A 16,658-nucleotide genomic window follows, 5' to 3' on the forward strand; every position below is an offset into this window, starting at 1 on the left:
CTGTTAGTTATTAAACACTTTTCACTTTTTGTTTCTTAGTTATTAAACACTTCACTAGAGCACTGAATACACAAAACTGTTGAATCAGACATGTTTAAAATTTTCTTCACTTTTATTTTTTATTAACACAAAAATTGTAAGTATATGGTGGTAGCACTTTTTGTGTGTGTGCGCACAAAACCATTAGGTACATCGTTATCATGAGAAGTTCATAGTAGTCGACAACAACAATTTGTTAAATTTTTAGTGAGAGCTCGAGTAAAATTTAACAAAAGTTTTTTCTTCTTTTCAATTATTTCGACTATATTTAATAAAAAATTTAAAAAATGTTTTACATAATCCATAGTATAGGTGTTGTAGATTGTATTTTAATAAAAATAATTAATTTTCACTTAGCCAATTCTATTCTATAGACCTTTTTCTAACAAGTTTTTAATATGTTTCTAACAAAATATTAATGTAATTACACGTAATTGTTATATTATTACAAAATTCTTTAACAAAATTGATGTCCACAGAATATCACATGTGTTTTCTTTATGTTGGTTAAAAAAAATTTCAATTTAATTTATTTTTAGATTTTTGAAAATTATTTTAAAATTTACTCTATTACAGAGTCATTTTGCTCATATTGTCATGATAATCTTTGAAAGATTTCTTTCACAAATTTAAATAAATATTAAAAATAATAATGATTTCGAGCAACATTTCAACATATTATCATTGATATTGTTCTAAATATTACAAAACTAAATTTTTATTTTATTATTTATTAATAACTTTGTGAATATCATTGCTAAAATCTTCTTACCATTCATTCCCTACATACACGATTAATGTAATTTTTTTAAAAGTGTAAAATGATTATCATCTGATTTTTTCTTTGTTTATATTTACAATGCAACAAAATATGATTACAATGAAAAAATAAATATTAAATTTTTAGGTTGTGAAACATTTATTTACAAAAATTTATATAAATTTGTCTAATATTTATTTGAAGATGCATATAAAGCGATTAGAAAACCAATAATAATTTCTCTGTAATGATTTTTTTATAATAATATGATATTGGGAAATTTAAAAATTCGCTTTACAAATTGTTTAATGAAAATATTATTTCATCATGTTTCCTTGTCAGAAAGTACAAAAAAGTTTAAGAAATTGTTCGTAAATTTAAAGAAAGTTAAACAAAAAAATATACAAGTAAAAAATCTAATATTCTTTTCATAATATAAACAAAAAATATATTCAAAGTAAAATATCTCATAAAATTTCATGTTAAGACGACGGACGGCAAACATGACGGTAAAAATTCATAATTTTTTCCTTCTACAAATATACAAGTAATAAATTTAATGTTCTTTTCTTAAAATAACCAAAAATATATTCAAAGTAAAATATCTCATAAAATTTCATGTTTAGCCGACGGAAAATTGTATTTTTAAGCCGTCGGTCGGTAAAATTTCATAATTTCTTCCTTCTAAAAATATACAAAAATTTCCTAAAATTTCATATATGAATAGACAATTCATGTTAAGCCGACGGCAAAATGTGTTTATGTTTTTGTTAAGCCGTCGGTAAAATTTCATTTCAAAAATTGTTCCTTCTAAAAATATACAAAAATTTAATATTCTTTTTTATAAAATAACCAACAAAAATATGTTCAAACGTAAATAAAAATAGTTTTAAATGTTTTTATATACATATTTTCTAAACAAATTGTTCGTTCATGTTACAAAAAGAAGAATATTACATACATAAAAATTAATTAACTAAAAACTAGTAATAAAAAAATCTTTACGTTTAAACAATAACTAAAATTCTCTTTTTCAATATATTTAATGGTCCTAAAAAGGACCGATTAATGTAAAAAAAATAAAAATAGAGGAGAATTTAAAAATTTCCAAACAAATTTCGTTTTATAAACCATTGATAATGTTTCTTGTTTATTTATATGTAGTTTCAATTTTACAATAAATAAACAACAAAATTCTAGTATTAATTTAAAAACAAACAAAAATTCACCAAATTATTTTATTTATTTTTACACAGACACACAGGGATGAAAAAAAAAAAATTATAAAATATTTTTTCTTCATAAATTTCAATTATTTTGAGCTAACCACAACAACAATAATAATAACAACAACAACATCAATCGAAAAAAAAATCGGCGAGGGGGACAATAAAATTTCAACCAGAAAATGCACTATCTCTTTTAAAAATTCATTTAGTGGTCCTGAAAAGGACCGATTTTGTTTTGTTGTTATTTATACATCATCATCACATCGACACATTAAATTAAGCGCGTTCGCCACGAATACGTCTAGCCAATTGGATATCCTTTGGCATAATGGTGACACGTTTAGCGTGGATGGCACACAAGTTGGTATCTTCGAAAAGACCAACCAAATAGGCTTCACTGGCCTCTTGAAGAGCCATAACAGCAGAGCTCTGGAAACGTAAATCTGTTTTGAAATCTTGAGCAATTTCACGTACCAAACGTTGGAATGGCAATTTACGGATCAACAACTCAGTGCTCTTTTGGTAACGGCGAATTTCACGCAAAGCTACAGTACCAGGGCGATAACGATGAGGTTTCTTAACACCACCGGTAGCTGGTGCACTCTTGCGAGCAGCCTTAGTAGCCAATTGTTTACGTGGTGCTTTGCCACCAGTCGATTTACGGGCAGTTTGCTTTGTACGAGCCATTTTTCACTTCACTTTTTTTTCACTTTTTCACACAATCACTGTTAACACAAGAATAAAATTTTTGCCGCACTTTAGCCGCTTTATATAGAAAATTTTCACAAAAATTTAAGGGGGTGCTTTTGAATTTTACACAACGCACACGAAATGAAAAGTACAAAAATATATTACTTGCTCTCTCTAATTTTAGTTGAATTTGGTATAAATACAAGTTGTTCTCCCTACAATAATCATTAGTTCTTGTGCTACGTTTGTGAAGTGTGTTTCAAAAAAAATAAAGTGAATTAAAAATGACTGGTCGTGGTAAAGGTGGTAAAGGCTTGGGAAAAGGTGGCGCTAAACGTCATCGTAAAGTGTTGCGTGATAACATCCAAGGTATTACCAAGCCAGCTATTAGACGTTTGGCTCGTCGTGGTGGTGTAAAACGTATTTCTGGTTTGATTTACGAAGAAACTCGCGGTGTTTTGAAAGTGTTTTTGGAAAATGTTATTCGTGATGCTGTCACCTATACTGAACACGCCAAGAGGAAAACCGTAACCGCCATGGATGTTGTCTATGCTTTGAAGAGACAAGGACGTACTTTGTACGGTTTCGGCGGTTAAACACACCATTTATTTAGCGGACAATTAATGATTATATTTTAAAAAACAAAACAACCAATCGGTCCTTTTCAGGACCACAAAAAATATTTTTAAAGAGATTTTACTTGTTCAAAAATTATTATTGCATTATTATTTTGATTTAAATACATTCAAAAAATCAAAATTAATGACATGAAATGTATAGGGTTTTTTTTTCTGGTAAATGTTCACTTTTTTTAATTTTGCGAGTTATTTTATTTACTAGATATTAAAAACCAAATTAGTTTATTAACAAAGAATTTTAGATTTTTTTTCTCTTTTATTCATGAAAGATAAATTACATTTGTATTTTTAAATATAAAAATTAATATGAATTTTCAGAAACAAACAAACAATATTCTTTAATACATATGTATGTAGATATAACCGAATGATTCAATAATAGGTATAAAGTTCTATTTTAATATTATTATTATTTTTAGTAATGTGTGAATATTTTTCCTTTTCAATACATACATACTATGCATACATTTAAGCATCTTTCATTGATCAAAGTAAACAAAAATTTAATACATACATATAGTATATAGTATTTGTATGCATGTACATATAAAGAAACAAATTCTTACAATTTGATTGACTGTACGTACTACTATAATTCGTACAGAAACAAAATCGCCTAACACACCCAAATATTTAGTGGAAAAACAGGAATTCTTTCATAGTTATTAGCAAGAAACCAGCAAACATAACAACAACAACAATGCTTGTACATACTATATAAATATGTATGTTTGTGTAAAAGGGATGATTAAGAGACAGCTGATGTTTTTGCATAGACAAAGAAAATGGATAAGAAATATAAACGGCTGCTAAATAAGAAAACAAAAAAACGGAAAGGAGAAAAGAGAAATAAAAATTTGCCAATAAGAAATATTCCACATAATATAATAAATAGGTACATATGTACATATTTGTAAATATTTATACATATGTACAGTGGAACAACTTTTAGATAATTTTTTACGTAAACAATAATTTAATGGTAAAATAAATGAATGTACATTCCTTAAAATTAAAGAAATTCTTTGCTTTGATACAAACCAGTTTTCAAACAAGAAGAAGAATACAAATAAAATTATGTACTACACTCTGACAAATAAAATGTGTATGCACGAATTCCATCGTTGTTATACCAACAAAACAACATCGTTATTTTCTTTTCGTTGACTATCGGAATACACTAAAATAATATACATACATACATATGTATGTAGTAAAACAAAATAGGGATGAATTATGAAGTATTTATATAGAAAATGAAAATTTGTAAGAAATATTAAGAGGAATGTTAGTTAAAATAACAATTTATTTTATATAAATAAATATGTGAGGGGAAATTTGGAAAAAAAAAATTTTTTATTTTTTTATTAATACCTATGTAATATAGTTTAGTGAAAAAATTTGTTCTCTTTATAAAAATGAATTTGTCGTCCTGAAAAGGACGGATTGTTTCTTTTGACGATATACGATGGTCTGTATATAAATGTAGTATTTTTTTCTTGTTGGTTTCGAATAATTTAAGCCTTCTTTTCTGTTTTCTTGGGCAAAAGTACAGCTTGAATGTTTGGCAAAACACCACCTTGGGCAATGGTTACACCAGACAACAATTTGTTCAATTCTTCGTCATTACGGATGGCCAATTGCAAATGACGAGGGATAATTCTGGTCTTCTTGTTGTCACGAGCAGCATTACCAGCCAATTCAAGAACTTCAGCGGCCAAATATTCCATAACGGCAGCTAAATATACTGGAGCGCCGGCACCAACACGTTCAGCATAATTGCCTTTACGCAACAAACGATGAATACGACCGACGGGGAATTGCAAACCAGCACGGTTTGAACGGGACTTTGCCTTTCCCTTAACTTTGCCACCTTTACCAGGACCAGACATTTTTCACTTTTTTTTTTTAGTTATTAAACACTTCACTAGAGCACTGAATACACAAAACTGTTAACGTTTCCATACAAGTAACGCAGTATTTATACTTTTTTTGTGTTCTGCTCTCACACACGGGGGTTGATTATCAACACACTAGCTATGTAGATACACATATAATTCGGCTGCACGAAAAAAAGTATATATTGCGCACAACATTCGTAGAAATTTATAAATTGTGAACAGTGTTAAAAGTGTTTGTGAAGTGTAAACAACTGAAAATTAAATTGTGAAAAATGCCCCCTAAAGCAAGTGGAAAAGCAACAAAGAAGGCTGGCAAGGCCCAAAAGAATATTACCAAGAGTGATAAGACCAGGAAACGCAAGCGTAAGGAAAGTTATGCCATCTACATTTACAAAGTGTTGAAGCAAGTACATCCCGATACTGGTATTTCCTCAAAGGCCATGAGTATCATGAACAGTTTTGTTAATGATATTTTCGAACGTATTGCCGCTGAAGCATCTCGTTTGGCTCAATACAACAAACGTTCGACCATCACCAGTCGGGAAATTCAAACTGCCGTCCGTCTATTGTTGCCCGGTGAATTGGCTAAGCACGCTGTCAGTGAAGGCACCAAGGCTGTAACCAAATACACCAGCTCCAAGTAAATTTTATTTACACCACCACGATTGATTCTTTTTTTAATTACAAAAGGCCCTTTTCAGGGCCACAAAATCAATTTTAAAAGAGTTTTAATTTGTTATCAAGCGTTTTTAGTAATTTATATTACATGTTTTTTTTTTTTAGAAAAAATTATAAACTATTTACATTTCATACAATATTTAAAAAATACAAAAATTAACTTCTTATTATATTTTTGACGTTCTTATTAACTATCCAAAATGGAAAATTAAACAAACATTTTTAATAAAAATTAAAATGTTTTTAAATATTATATTGTTTACTGTCTAAAATGGAAAATAAGACCTAAAAAAAAATAAAATAATACTTAATACAAACACTTTTAGGGGTACTGCATAAAAAGTCTAGAAGATAATCTAAAAATCAATTTTAAATCCATAAAGTTGACAATTAATTCAAATTTTAGAGGTTTTTCTAACATAATTTAAAAATTTGTAATAATTTATAAAATAAATTTTTTTTATTTTTGAAAAAATATTTTTATTAATTCTATTTAATGAAAAATTGAATATTAGAGTTTTTAAGCAATATTGTGTTTTGCCGACGGCTTTTAATTTTTTACTTTGTCAATTGAATTTTAGAGCTTTTAGGCAACATTGTGTTTTGCCGACGGCTTTTATGAAATTTTCTTAATAAATATTGTGTATAATTTAATGAAAAATTGAATTTTAGAGTTTTTATGCAATATTGTGTTTTGCCGACGGCATTTAATTTTTTACTTTGTCAATTGAATTTTTAGAGCTTTTAGGTAACATTGTGTTTTGCAGACGGCTTTTATGAAATTTTCTTAAAAAATATTGTGTATAATTTACAGGCAAATTGAATTTATAAACAATAAATTTTTCTTTTCAAATGTCAGTAGAAATAAAATGAGAATTATTGTGTAAAATATTCTTTAAAGTACTTCTATTTTATTTTTTTTTTTTTTTTAAATATTAAGTTTAGAATTTGTAATTTAATCTCTTTTATGTAATTATTTTGTAGCCCTGAAAAGGGCTTTTTAGGTTATAAATATTTTTTTCAAATATTGAAAAATAACATTGTTGATAATAAAAAAAAAGATTTACTTTTTGGCGACTGCCTTTTTGGCTGCTGGTTTCTTGACTGGTGATGCCTTTTTGGGCTTGGCTGCAACAGCGGTTTTTGCTTTGGGTGCTTTTGGTTTAGTTGCTGGAGCCTTTTTGGTGGTTTTTGCTTTAACTGTGCCAGTCTTCTTAGCAGTTTTAGCATTGACCTTTTCGGTCTTCTTCTTCTCAGCAGTCTTTTTAGCGGCAGATGGTTTCTTAGCTGAGACTGCAGCAGCCTTCTTCTTGGCAGCGGCGGCTGACTTTTTCTTTTTGTCTGCAGCAGCAGCTACTTTTTTCTTTTCAGAAGCGGGTTTCTTTTCTTTAGGCTCTTTTGAGGCAGCAGCTGACAATTTGAATGAACCAGAAGCACCCTTACCTTTTGTTTGAATTAGTTTTCCACTAGTTACGGCACTCTTCAAATATTTCTTGATGAAAGGAGCCAATTTCTGTGCATCTACCTTATAAGTACCGGCCATGTATTTCTTAATAGCTGCAAGAGATGAACCACCGCGTTCCTTTAAAGTTTTAATGGCTGCATCAACCATTTGTTGAGTTGGAGGATGAGATGGTGCAGCTGATGGTTTCTTTGCCTTGGCAGAAGTAACTTTTTTCGCCTTTTTCTCAGCTGCTGGAGCAGCAACGGGAGAGGCAGTATTTTCAACAACAGCGGAATCAGACATGTTTAAAATTTTCTTCACTTTTATTTTTTATTAACACAAAAATTGTAAGTATATGGTGGTAGCACTTTTTGTGTGTGTGCGCACAAAACCATTAGGTACATCGTTATCATGAGAAGTTCATAGTAGTCGACAACAACAATTTGTTAAATTTTTAGTGAGAGCTCGAGTAAAATTTAACAAAAGTTTTTTCTTCTTTTCAATTATTTCGACTATATTTAATAAAAAATTTAAAAAATGTTTTACATAATCCATAGTATAGGTGTTGTAGATTGTATTTTAATAAAAATAATTAATTTTCACTTAGCCAATTCTATTCTATAGACCTTTTTCTGACAAGTTTTTAATATGTTTCTAACAAAATATTAATGTAATTACACGTAATTGTTATATTATTACAAAATTCTTTAACAAAATTGATGTCCACAGAATATCACATGTGTTTTCTTTATGTTGGTTAAAAAAAATTTCAATTTAATTGATTTTTAGATTTTTGAAAATTATTTTAAAATTTACTCTATTACAGAGTCATTTTGTTCATATTGTCATGATAATCTTTGAAAGATTTCTTTCACAAATTTAAATAAATATTAAAAATAATAATGATTTCGAGCAACATTTCAACATATTATCATTGATATTGTTCTAAATATTACAAAACTATATTTTTATTTTATTATTTATTAATAACTTTGTGAATATCATTGCTAAAATCTTCTTACCATTCATTCCCTACATACACGATTAATGTAATTTTTTTAAAAGTGTAAAATGATTATCATCTGATTTTTTCTTTGTTTATATTTACAATGCAACAAAATATGATTACAATGAAAAAATAAATATTAAATTTTTAGGTTGTGAAACATTTTTTTTAGAAAAATTTATATAAATTTGTCTAATATTTATTTGAAGATGCATAGAAAGCGATTAGAAAACCAATAATAATTTCTCTGTAATGATTTTTTTTTTGTTCTAATAATATGAATGCATAATAATATGATATTGGGAAATTTAAAAATTCGCTTTACAAATTGTTTAATGAAAATATTATTTCATCAACAAAAATTTTTAAGAAATTGTTCGTAAATTTAAAGAAAGTTAAACAAAAAAAATTAAGCCGACGGCAAAATTTGTTGTACATGATTTTTTCCGTAGAAAAATATACAAGTAAAAAATCTAATATTCTTTTTATAATATAAACAAAAAATATATTCAAAGTAAAATATCTCATAAAATTTCATGTTAAGACGACGGACGGCAAACATGACGGTAAAAATTCATAATTTTGTTCCTTCTACAAATATACAAGTAATAAATTTAATGTTCTTTTCTTAAAATAACCAAAACTATATTCAAAGTAAAATATCTCATAAAATTTCATGTTTAGCCGACGGAAAATTGTATTTTTAAGCCGTCGGTCGGTAAAATTTCATAATTTCTTCCTTCTAAAAATATACAAAAATTTCCTAAAATTTCATATATGAATAGACAATTCATGTTAAGCCGACGGCAAAATGTGTTTATGTTTTTGTTAAGCCGTCGGTAAAATTTCATTTCAAAAATTGTTCCTTCTAAAAATATAAAAAAATTTAATATTCTTTTTTTTATAAAATAACCAACAAAAATATGTTCAAACGTAAATAAAAAAATAGTTTTGAATGTTTTTATATACATATTTTCTAAACAAATTGTTCGTTCATGTTACAAAAAGAAGAATATTACATACATAAAAATTAATTAACTAAAAACTGGTAATAAAAAAAATCTTTACGTTTAAACAATAACTAAAATTCTCTTTTTCAATATATTTAATGGTCCTAAAAAGGACCGATTAATGTAAAAAAAAAAAATAAAAATAGAGGAGAATTTAAAAATTTCCAAACAAATTTCGTTTTATAAACCTTTGATAATGTTTCTTGTTTATTTATATGTAGTTTCAATTTTTCAATAAAATAACAACAAAATTCTAGTATTAATTTAAAAACAAACAAAAATTCACCAAATTATTTTATTTATTTTTACACAGACACACAGGGATGAAAAAAAAAATTATAAAATATTTTTTCTTCATAAATTTCAATTATTTTGAGCTAACCACAACAACAATAATAATAATAACAACATCAATCGAAAAAAAATCGGCGAGGGGGACAATAAAATTTCAACCAGAAAATGTACTCTCTTTTAAAAATTCATTTAGTGGTCCTGAAAAGGACCGATTTTGTTGTTATTTGTACATCATCATCACATCGACATTAAATTAAGCACGTTCGCCACGAATACGTCTGGCTAATTGGATATCCTTTGGCATAATGGTGACACGTTTAGCATGGATGGCACACAAGTTGGTATCTTCGAAAAGACCAACCAAATAGGCTTCACTGGCCTCTTGAAGTGCCATAACAGCAGAGCTCTGGAAACGCAAATCTGTTTTGAAATCTTGAGCAATTTCACGTACCAAACGTTGGAATGGCAATTTACGGATCAACAACTCAGTGCTCTTTTGGTAACGGCGAATTTCACGCAAAGCTACAGTACCAGGGCGATAACGATGAGGTTTCTTAACACCACCAGTAGCTGGTGCACTTTTACGAGCAGCTTTAGTAGCCAATTGTTTACGTGGTGCTTTGCCACCAGTCGATTTACGGGCAGTTTGCTTTGTACGAGCCATTTTTCACTTCACTTTTTTTTTCACTTATTCACACAATCACTGTTAACACAAGAATAAAATTTTTGCCGCACTTTAACCGCTTTATATAGAAAATTCTCACAAAAAATTTAAGGGGGTGCTTTTGAATTTTACAAAACGCACACGAAATGAAAAGTACAACAATATATTACTTGCTCTCTCTAATTTTAGTTGAATTTGGTATAAATACAAGTTGTTCTCCCTACAATAATCATTAGTTCTTGTGCTACGTTTGTGAAGTGTGTTTGAAAATTGAGTTCAGTTTGATCACTCGAAGTGTGCGGTTCTCTGACCGGAAGAATTGAAAGTGAAATAGTGATAAAGTGAAAAATTGTGAAGCCTAACCATTATAGTAGGCAGTGTGCATTTTTGTGTGGCCTTTGAATTTATGAGAAGCCTAGCCGATATAGTAGGCAGTGTAAATTTTTTGTGTGGCCATTGAATTTTTGAGAAGCCTTACTAATATAGTAGGCAGTGAACATTTCTGAAACAGTATATGAGAAAGTGAGAAGCCTACCAAATATAGTAGGCATTATAGACAGTACTTACGAAAGTGAGAAGCCTGACCGAAATAGTAGTCAGCGTGAAACTTTTGTGAATCATTTAATTATTTGAGAAGCCCATAGGAGGCAGAAAATAGAACTTTTATTAATTTTTACCAAATCTTGCAAATGTTAAAATGGAAGATGAGGTATACCCTATGAAGAGACCAAGGGTTGGAGACGTTGATAAGGAACTCCATGAATTACTTGTGTCTAAGGACAAGATAATTGAGAATTTAGTGAGTGAAAATGAACAATTGAAGAAGAGGGTAGATGAACTTGTGAAAACCTTTCATGGTTCATTTTTTGTAAAACCCACCACGAATGGGGGGAAAATTGTTGTGGAAAAGCCACTCCCTAATAAGAACAACAAGAAAGGCAACAACAAGAAACAGAAGAAGAAATCCCCTGCTGCTGGGAATAATGATAATGGCCAAGCTAAAGCCGAAGCTGGCATTGATGATGAAGATATCGGTGGCACAACTGATGATGCTGATGATATCACTGACATTTCTGCCATGGATGTAACAACTAGTGACTTTGTTCCTGCTGTGGAGGAAAAATCTACCCGGAAAAATGTGGAAGTCCCTGGCTCCAGCGTAGCTGCTCAGCAAGAAAATATAGTAAGTAAGTCCAGGAACGTACCTGTTATTACTGCATATAATGTTAATGTTAAATATATTACTAATATAATAGATAAGGGCTTGGGTCACGTTAATTATAATGTAAAGGTTATGGGCAAGAATGCCACTAATGTAGGAGTTTGCACCCTCACGGACTTTGAGAAGGTTAAGGTACTGCTCAGGGAACAGGGTGTAAATTATTACACTTACACGCCGAAAGGGCAAAGGCCCTTTTCGGTGGTTATAGAGGGTCTGTCGGGCTCATATGATAATAGTGACGTGATGGGTTATTTGAGTGGTCTACAGGTCAAGATGACAGTATTGGGACTTACTAAACTGAATGGGGATAGGTGGCTTCTTCGGCTTACGCGTGATTCAGATATATCGGCCTTTTACGAGGTCCGATATATACTGCGTTGCCGCGTGAACATGAGGAAGTACAAAAGGGGGGTCATCACCCAATGCTTTAATTGCCAACGTTTTGGCCATGTGTCGACCAATTGTCAGATGCCATACAGATGTGTCAAGTGTGGCGCATCTCATGGCCCTGGCAATTGCGAGATACCTGCAAAGGGTGATAATACCGAGGAGACGTTGACGACTGATCCGGTGACAGGTCAGGCTATTAGGAGGATAGGGCTTCCGGTGAGATGTGTTAATTGTGGGGTTGATGGGCATGCGGCCAGTTCGAGGGAGTGTCCCCGTAGAATTGAATTGCTGCGTAGGGTTCAGGAGAAGAGGACCATGCGTGTGGATGATGGACGACAACGGCGACCTTCTACGGGTGTTGTGAGACCTGGGGTATCGTACGCCTCTGCTGTGGCATCTAACGTGACTAGGAAGGCTACGACGACTTATTCGGGTGCGGCATCGGCTGGCCCTGAACCTACTCTTGTGAATTCGCTTTCGCAGTTTGATTTGGTGGATAGGGACTGCAGACGCTTCTTTGGTGGGGGTTTGCTTAGTTGTGTTGGCAGGATTGGGGGTTTTGCTCGCGAATATCGTGGGCTTAAGGACGACGAGAGTAGATCTAGGGCTTTGCTAGGTATGTTAATGATGCTACAGCACGATGGATAGATCATTTAAGTGTATTTTCGTAAATGCGAATTCAGTTGTCTCGCGGCACAGGAGGCACTACCTTAGGTTATTTTTGGATGGACATAGACCTGATGTTTTGCTTATGGCTGAACATTGTCTTGGACCAAGCCATAAGCTGGACATCGGGGGCTATCTGACGTTTCGACAGAACCGACATAATGGACGCGGAGGGGGAACGGCTATTCTGGTGAGGGATACTCTTTCTTGTGAGAGGATCGTCATTGATATGTCACCGATGGACCTTCTTGCTCTTGAGGAGGGCGGATTGCTCTATGAGGGTGCAAACTTGCTATTTTATCATAGGAGGATTAATACCCTGGACTTAATTAACGTGGTGTATAACACCGCTCAATAGGCCAAGTGCCGCATCTTTTGTAAATAATATTTCGCCTTCTCTTGTACATAACCTCTATTCTATCATTTGTAAATAATTTCCTGCTATCTCTTCTTTTGTATATATATTTATTAGTTTTAAGTTAGTTTTAGTTACTTTGATTTTAGGATTAAGTCGGGATGATGGGCTCTCCTTTTTGCCTTTTTTTTGGGAGAAGTTTATTTAAGGATCCATTGAACATGGGAATGTAATTTAGATTTAAGAATTAACGGCTAAGCTGTACACATGTAGATATTTATAATTTGATAAGTCCAAAAAGAATACTGTAGTATGTAAGGAATAAATATGTAATGGAATGTAGTTTTTAAGCGAACATGTATATACGGAAATATCTGGTAAATAAAAATGAACTGAAACTGAACTGAAACTGAAATGAAGTGTGTTTGAAAATAAAAAATAAAGTGAATTAAAAATGACTGGTCGTGGTAAAGGTGGTAAAGGCTTGGGAAAAGGTGGCGCTAAACGTCATCGTAAAGTGTTGCGTGATAACATCCAAGGTATTACCAAGCCAGCTATTAGACGTTTGGCTCGTCGTGGTGGTGTAAAACGTATTTCTGGTTTGATTTACGAAGAAACTCGTGGTGTCTTGAAAGTGTTTTTGGAAAACGTTATTCGTGATGCTGTCACCTATACTGAACACGCCAAGAGGAAAACCGTCACCGCCATGGATGTTGTCTATGCTTTGAAGAGACAAGGACGTACTTTGTACGGTTTCGGCGGTTAAACACACCATTTATTTAGCGGACAAATTAATGATTATATTTTAAAAAACAAAACAACCATCGGTCCTTTTCAGGACCACAAAAAATATTTTTAAAGAGATTTTACTTGTTCAAAAATTATTATTGCATTATTATTTTGATTTAAATACATTCAAAAAATCAAAATATATATGGTATTTTCTGGTAAATGTTCACTTTTTTTAATTTTGCGAGTTATTTTATTTGACTGTGTATATTTATTAGATATTAAAAACCAAATTAGTTTATTAACAAAGAATTTTAAATTTTTTTCTCTTTTATTCATGAAAGATAAATTACATTTGTATTTTTAAATATAAAAATTAATATGAATTTTCAGAAACAAACAAACAATATTCTTTAATACATATGTAGATATAACCGAATGATTCAATAATATAAAGTTTAATTTTAGTATTATTATTATTATTATTAGTAATGTGTGAATATTTATCCTTTTCAATACATACATACTATGCATACATTTAAGCATATTTCATTGATCAAAGTAAACAAAAATTTAATACATACATACATATGTATATAGTATTTGTATGCATGTACATATAAAGAAACAAATTCTTACAATTTGATTGACTGTACTACTATAATTCGTACAGAAACAAAATCGCCTAACACAGCCAAATATTTAGTGGAAAAACAGGAATTCTTTCATAGTTATTAGCAAGAAACCAGCAAACATAACAACAACAACGTGTGTGTATTTATGTGTTCGAATTCAATGCTTGTACATACTATATAAATATGTATGTTTGTGTTTTGTTTGTGTAAAAGGGATGATTAAGAGACAGATGATGTTTTTGCATAGACAAAGAAAATGGATAAGAAATATAAACGGCTGCTAAATAAGAAAACAAAAAAACGGAAAGGAGAAAAGAGAAATAAAAATTTGCCAATAAGAAATATTCCACATAATATAATAAATAGGTATATTTGTAAATATTTATACATATGTACATTGGAACAACTTTTAGATAATTTTTTACGTAAACAATAATTTAATGGTAAAATAAATGAATGTACATTCCTTAAAATTAAAGAAATTCTTTGCTTTGATACAAACCAGTTTTCAAACAAGAAGAAGAATACAAATAAAATTATGTACTACACTCTGACAAATAAAATGTGTATGCATGAATTCCATCGTTGTTATACCAACAAAACAACAACATCGTTATTTTCTTTTATTTTCGTTGACCATCGGAATACACTAAAATAATATATGTATGTATGTAGTATTTAGTAAAACAAAATAGGGATGAATTATGAAGTATTTATATAGAAAATGAAAATTTGTAAGAAATATTAAGATGAATGTTAGTTAAAATACCAATTTATTTTATGTAAATAAATATGTGAGGGGAAATTTGGAAAAAAAAATTTTTTTTATTATTTATTTTTAATATGTAATATAGTTTAGTGAAAAAATTTGTTCTCTTTATAAAAATGAATTTGTCGTCCTGAAAAGGACGGATTGTTTCTTTTGACGATATACGATGGTCTGTATATAATGTAGTATTTTTTTCTTGTTGGTTTCGAATAATTTAAGCCTTCTTTTCTGTTTTCTTGGGCAAAAGTACAGCTTGAATGTTTGGCAAAACACCACCTTGGGCAATGGTTACACCAGACAACAATTTGTTCAATTCTTCGTCATTACGGATGGCCAATTGCAAATGACGAGGGATAATTCTGGTCTTCTTGTTGTCACGAGCAGCATTACCAGCCAATTCAAGAACTTCAGCAGCCAAATATTCCATAACGGCAGCTAAATATACTGGAGCGCCGGCACCAACACGTTCAGCATAATTGCCTTTACGCAACAAACGATGAATACGACCGACGGGGAATTGCAAACCAGCACGGTTTGAACGGGACTTTGCCTTTCCCTTAACTTTGCCACCTTTACCACGACCAGACATTTTTCACTTATTTTTTTTTAGTTATTAAACACTTCACTAGAGCACTGAATACACAAAACTGTTAACGTTTCCATACAAGTAACGCAGTATTTATACTTTTTTTGTGTTCTGCTCTCACACACGGGGGTTGATTATCAACACACTAGCTTGTAGATACACATTTAATTCGGCTGCACGAAAAAAAGTATATATTGCGCACAACATTCGTAGAATTTTATAAATTGTGAACAGTGTTAAAAGTGTTTGTGAAGTGTAAACAACTGAAAATTAAATTGTGAAAAATGCCCCCTAAAGCAAGTGGAAAAGCAACAAAGAAGGCTGGCAAGGCCCAAAAGAATATTACCAAGAGTGATAAGACCAGGAAACGCAAGCGTAAGGAAAGTTATGCCATCTACATTTACAAAGTGTTGAAGCAAGTACATCCTGATACTGGTATTTCCTCAAAGGCCATGAGTATCATGAACAGTTTTGTTAATGATATTTTCGAACGTATTGCCGCTGAAGCATCTCGTTTGGCTCAATACAACAAACGTTCGACCATCACCAGTCGGGAAATTCAAACTGCCGTCCGTCTATTGTTGCCCGGTGAATTGGCTAAGCACGCTGTCAGTGAAGGCACCAAGGCTGTAACCAAATACACCAGCTCCAAGTAAATTTTATTTACACACCACGATTGATTCTTTTTTTAATTACAAAAGGCCCTTTTCAGGGCCACAAAATCAATTTTAAAAGAGTTTTAATTTGTTATCAAGCGTTTTTAGTAATTTATATTACATGTTTTTTTTTGTAGAAAAAATTATAAACTATTTACATTTCATACAATATTTAAAAAATACAAAAATTAACTTCTTATTATATTTTTGACATTTTTAATAAAAATTAAAATGTTTTTAAATATTATATTGTTTACTGTCTAAAATGGAAAATAAGATCTAAAAAAAATAAAATAA

The 16,658-nt window shown here is 30.7% G+C and overlaps 7 protein-coding genes and 1 pseudogene across 7 annotated transcripts; 4 read left to right on the forward strand and 4 right to left on the reverse strand.

The window, feature by feature from the left end:
- Window positions 1–2,304: 2,304 nt before the first annotated feature.
- Window positions 2,305–10,370, reverse strand: LOC135958621 (uncharacterized; annotated as a pseudogene).
- On the forward strand, window positions 2,970–3,329 carry LOC135958066 (histone H4). The gene has a single exon (XM_065508932.1). The coding sequence runs from the start codon at window positions 3,003–3,005 to the stop codon at window positions 3,312–3,314; it is 312 nt and encodes a 103-aa protein (XP_065365004.1). The 5' UTR covers window positions 2,970–3,002; the 3' UTR covers window positions 3,315–3,329.
- On the reverse strand, window positions 4,863–5,268 carry LOC135958063 (histone H2A-like). The gene has a single exon (XM_065508929.1). It carries the CDS (start codon window positions 5,246–5,248, stop codon window positions 4,874–4,876), a length of 375 nt encoding a protein of 124 aa, XP_065365001.1. The 5' UTR covers window positions 5,249–5,268; the 3' UTR covers window positions 4,863–4,873.
- On the forward strand, window positions 5,483–5,911 carry LOC135958064 (histone H2B-like). The gene has a single exon (XM_065508930.1). The coding sequence runs from the start codon at window positions 5,530–5,532 to the stop codon at window positions 5,899–5,901; it is 372 nt and encodes a 123-aa protein (XP_065365002.1). The 5' UTR covers window positions 5,483–5,529; the 3' UTR covers window positions 5,902–5,911.
- Window positions 6,909–7,698, reverse strand: LOC135958062 (histone H1-like). The gene has a single exon (XM_065508928.1). It carries the CDS (start codon window positions 7,680–7,682, stop codon window positions 6,999–7,001), a length of 684 nt encoding a protein of 227 aa, XP_065365000.1. The 5' UTR covers window positions 7,683–7,698; the 3' UTR covers window positions 6,909–6,998.
- A 3,037-nt stretch (window positions 10,371–13,407) lies between the features above and the next one.
- On the forward strand, window positions 13,408–13,766 carry LOC135958065 (histone H4). Its single transcript, XM_065508931.1, has one exon. It carries the CDS (start codon window positions 13,441–13,443, stop codon window positions 13,750–13,752), a length of 312 nt encoding a protein of 103 aa, XP_065365003.1. The 5' UTR covers window positions 13,408–13,440; the 3' UTR covers window positions 13,753–13,766.
- A 1,474-nt stretch (window positions 13,767–15,240) lies between these two features.
- LOC135957778 (histone H2A) lies at window positions 15,241–15,756 on the reverse strand. The gene has a single exon (XM_065508578.1). It carries the CDS (start codon window positions 15,706–15,708, stop codon window positions 15,334–15,336), a length of 375 nt encoding a protein of 124 aa, XP_065364650.1. The 5' UTR covers window positions 15,709–15,756; the 3' UTR covers window positions 15,241–15,333.
- Window positions 15,757–15,942: 186 nt separating this feature from the next.
- LOC135957991 (histone H2B-like) lies at window positions 15,943–16,454 on the forward strand. Its single transcript, XM_065508843.1, has one exon. The coding sequence runs from the start codon at window positions 15,990–15,992 to the stop codon at window positions 16,359–16,361; it is 372 nt and encodes a 123-aa protein (XP_065364915.1). The 5' UTR covers window positions 15,943–15,989; the 3' UTR covers window positions 16,362–16,454.
- Window positions 16,455–16,658: the final 204 nt, after the last annotated feature.

This window comes from Calliphora vicina, chromosome 4, assembly GCF_958450345.1.
Source record: "Calliphora vicina chromosome 4, idCalVici1.1, whole genome shotgun sequence".
In the NCBI taxonomy this organism is placed as follows: Eukaryota; Metazoa; Arthropoda; class Insecta; order Diptera; family Calliphoridae; genus Calliphora; species Calliphora vicina.

What these genes read in the sequence shown, in the direction of transcription:
- LOC135958066 (XM_065508932.1), top strand. Translation starts at nt 3,003, where the DNA reads ATGACTGGTCGTGGTAAAGGTGGTAAAGGCTTGGGAAAAGGTGGCGCT.
- LOC135958063 (XM_065508929.1), bottom strand. Translation starts at nt 5,248, where the DNA reads ATGTCTGGTCCTGGTAAAGGTGGCAAAGTTAAGGGAAAGGCAAAGTCC.
- LOC135958064 (XM_065508930.1), top strand. Translation starts at nt 5,530, where the DNA reads ATGCCCCCTAAAGCAAGTGGAAAAGCAACAAAGAAGGCTGGCAAGGCC.
- LOC135958062 (XM_065508928.1), bottom strand. Translation starts at nt 7,682, where the DNA reads ATGTCTGATTCCGCTGTTGTTGAAAATACTGCCTCTCCCGTTGCTGCT.
- LOC135958065 (XM_065508931.1), top strand. Translation starts at nt 13,441, where the DNA reads ATGACTGGTCGTGGTAAAGGTGGTAAAGGCTTGGGAAAAGGTGGCGCT.
- LOC135957778 (XM_065508578.1), bottom strand. Translation starts at nt 15,708, where the DNA reads ATGTCTGGTCGTGGTAAAGGTGGCAAAGTTAAGGGAAAGGCAAAGTCC.
- LOC135957991 (XM_065508843.1), top strand. Translation starts at nt 15,990, where the DNA reads ATGCCCCCTAAAGCAAGTGGAAAAGCAACAAAGAAGGCTGGCAAGGCC.